Source organism: Cryptomeria japonica, chromosome 2, assembly GCF_030272615.1.
Source record: "Cryptomeria japonica chromosome 2, Sugi_1.0, whole genome shotgun sequence".
Classification (NCBI taxonomy): Eukaryota; Viridiplantae; Streptophyta; class Pinopsida; order Cupressales; family Cupressaceae; genus Cryptomeria; species Cryptomeria japonica.
Genome location: NC_081406.1, coordinates 112,817,581 through 112,820,414, shown reverse-complemented (window position 1 = coordinate 112,820,414; position 2,834 = coordinate 112,817,581). Strand labels below are relative to the sequence as shown.

The 2,834-nt window shown below is 35.7% G+C and overlaps 1 protein-coding gene across 1 annotated transcript; it reads right to left on the bottom strand.

The window, feature by feature from the left end:
* Positions 1-202: 202 nt before the first annotated feature.
* On the bottom strand, positions 203-2,082 carry LOC131069316 (binding partner of ACD11 1). Its single transcript, XM_058004681.2, has 4 exons — positions 2,079-2,082; positions 1,834-1,847; positions 1,531-1,683; positions 203-1,359 (listed from the first exon to the last, which is right to left on the bottom strand). The coding sequence occupies exons 1-4, from the start codon at positions 2,080-2,082 to the stop codon at positions 964-966; spliced, it is 567 nt and encodes a 188-aa protein (XP_057860664.2). The 3' UTR covers positions 203-963.
* Positions 2,083-2,834: the final 752 nt, after the last annotated feature.

Sequence of the window (2,834 nt, the reverse complement as noted above, 5' to 3'; positions counted from 1 at the left end):
TTCAATTTTGTCTTAAATTCCTAGGTCAAGTAAATTGAAATTGTGGGTTAATTTTGATTCTTTAATTCCTATACTAATGGTGCCCCTGTTTCTTGTTTAATTCTCAGAGGATTTTTATTCTCAGAGGATTTTTAGCAAATCTTTTTATTGTGAAATCTTTGAAAATTTAGCACTTAAGATCATCAAATTTTATTTCATCACCGTCCCCTTTTTCTCGTTTGGGTTGAGTTTCAATTGGCTCTCTGAAGTCTCAAAACTATATCATCCAATAATACTCTAATCTTGGTTTTAGATGGGGTGTCTGTCGTCTGGTATAAGTCCACTTGGCCTCGAGCTGAATACTGGATGCAGGGGTGTTGAAAAACTATTTCTGCTTCTGCCCACTCGTCCTATTGAATGGAAACCACTTGCTCTAAAGCAGGACACCGCATGCAGGGGGTTTAAAAAAAAATTTGAACCTTTTCAAATGAAGATACAGTGAAAGCTATTCTTTGCCTGAATATTCAATAAGAATCTTGATAAAAAGTCCGTAGCATAGAACTCAAACAGACAGAAGAAATTTGATTTTTGAGGAGCTAGTTTGCAAGCTGGCATAAGGCATATCTCCCAAGTTCCCTACATATATTGAGATGCATTGAACTACCCTATCAAAATTCATCTGGCATAGGTTAACAATGAGTTGATTAGACTCATAAGAATCAACATCAAAACCCATTTGAGTCTCAAACATGTAAGAGGATTTTGGGTATGTAAATTGCATATTAATGTGTTCTTACAAGGCGTTGGAGGAATGCAAACCATTTGGAGTCAGGCAATGTGATCACAAATATTTATGTAAAAATTAGTACACAGCTTTCTCTTCAAAATTCACTAAATTGGATTATGGAAATTCAATGCTCTTAATCACCAAACCATCTTGAAAAGTGAAAAATTGGGGGTACTTGGTATGGAAGACATATGTATTTACATCAACAACATTTGGATTTGAACTCCAGACAACCACAAAGCTCCAGTAGAAAAGTACTTTCTATTTACAGCAACTGACCCTGCACTGCTAGCTGTTTGCTCTGTAGCCGAAAGCATTGCTTTAGTCTCCTCTGAAACGTGATATCTCTCTTCCACAAATTTGATACATTGTGCACCAGCACTAAGTTTGTCATTGATGCCTATTTTCTGGCCCAAAGATACCACCTTAGCTGCAACACTAGCAATGACCTGATGGCTTTCATCAAAGGCTTTGGCCTTGCTCAATGCATCTTTTCCCAAAATATACCCTTTGGAAAGCATTGCAAAAACTACATCTTGGGCCATGGTTACTGCCCCGCGAGGGTTTTGAACAAAACGTCTAGATTGTGTAACCTGATACGGCAATATTCATCATCTAGCCAGAAATAAATGACAGTGCAACAACTATAATCTGCATACTAAACAATCATTGTCTTTTTCTAAGAAGATTAATTGCACTGATGATATTGTTAGCCATTCTTAGATAAAAAAACAACAAAAAGTTGCATGCATATAAGGGGATACCTCTGGCTCATCATCATGTTGAAGTCTCCATGAGTGTGTCCTCCAATCATCAAAAGAATCCTCACAACCCCCCCATCGCACTATGCATACTTTTTTATCTATAATAGTTTCTCCCTGCAAAGCTTTCAGTATAAACTCATTGCAGCATAAAAACTATTTTATCCTTTAGAAGGGTTCAACTGTAGACACAACTTGTACATTCCTATCTTGAAAACTCACAATTCTGCTGAAAATAATGCTCTTGGCCAGGTCAAAAGTTAGATAAGTATAGGGGTATTATGTTAACCAAAAAACCATGAAAACCTTTAATGCTTCTCCTGATACGTGACAAGAAAAGTTATAAAAGTTGTTGAAATAATTCTCTTACTGGGGTCAAATTCTAGATAAGTCTAGATTATGTTGACAAAATCACCATGAAACTGTTTAATGCTTCTCTTGACATGTGGAAAGAAAATTTCTAAAACTAGGGCACTCCATAATAATAATAATGGTTGAAAATATTGAGCTTTGGATTTTGAACTTGCAAGGCTCGGGGCTCAAGCACTAACCCATTCTTATCAGTAAACCCGAGTTCAATATTCCGTTATGGAGAGGTTCTCTTGCAGAGAGTAGCCACTAGTTATGGGAGACCATGGATGGTCTAATTATATAAGAAATCACCCAACTTATGAACTGTAGAAACCCAATAATCTCCCCTTTTCACATATAGTAGGAGGATATGCTCTCCAAAGTCCTTAAAAGGTAAATTTTTTACAAAAGTTCAGATTGAAGGGTTGAGTAGGCTTAAATTCCGAAGAATTTGGTTCTGAATTCTGAGTTCAATTAGGAGCCCATAAGAGGAAAACTACAGGACACAACTGTTGAGAGGTTTTCAATTAAGAAAAACAAATATTTCTAACTCATTTAATGACAAAAGGGTTTGGTCTCCTAAACAACAAATCACAGGTACACATATAAACCCTTGAAGAGCATTTAAACCCTGGAACTAGAAAGAAAGATTGAATTGTAAAAACAAGAAAATGACTTACAGTCAAAAGAAGAGCAGTTTCTATTTTTCGGTGCTTTTTTTTTGTTAAATATTGTGTAACCTATCAACGCATTTGTATTGTGTCTCCCTAGAATATGATACAACATTTCTTATGAGGTTTTAGGTTAATGATGATGCAAGTGCTAAAATACTTAAAATTGCTTTTATGGTAGCGAGCATCCAAAAGTTAAGTGGTTGCTTGTGTCAAAGTGCCACATATCTCTTATTGATTTTGAAACAGACGTTGTGTAAATAGTAATGCAATACTGATACATTA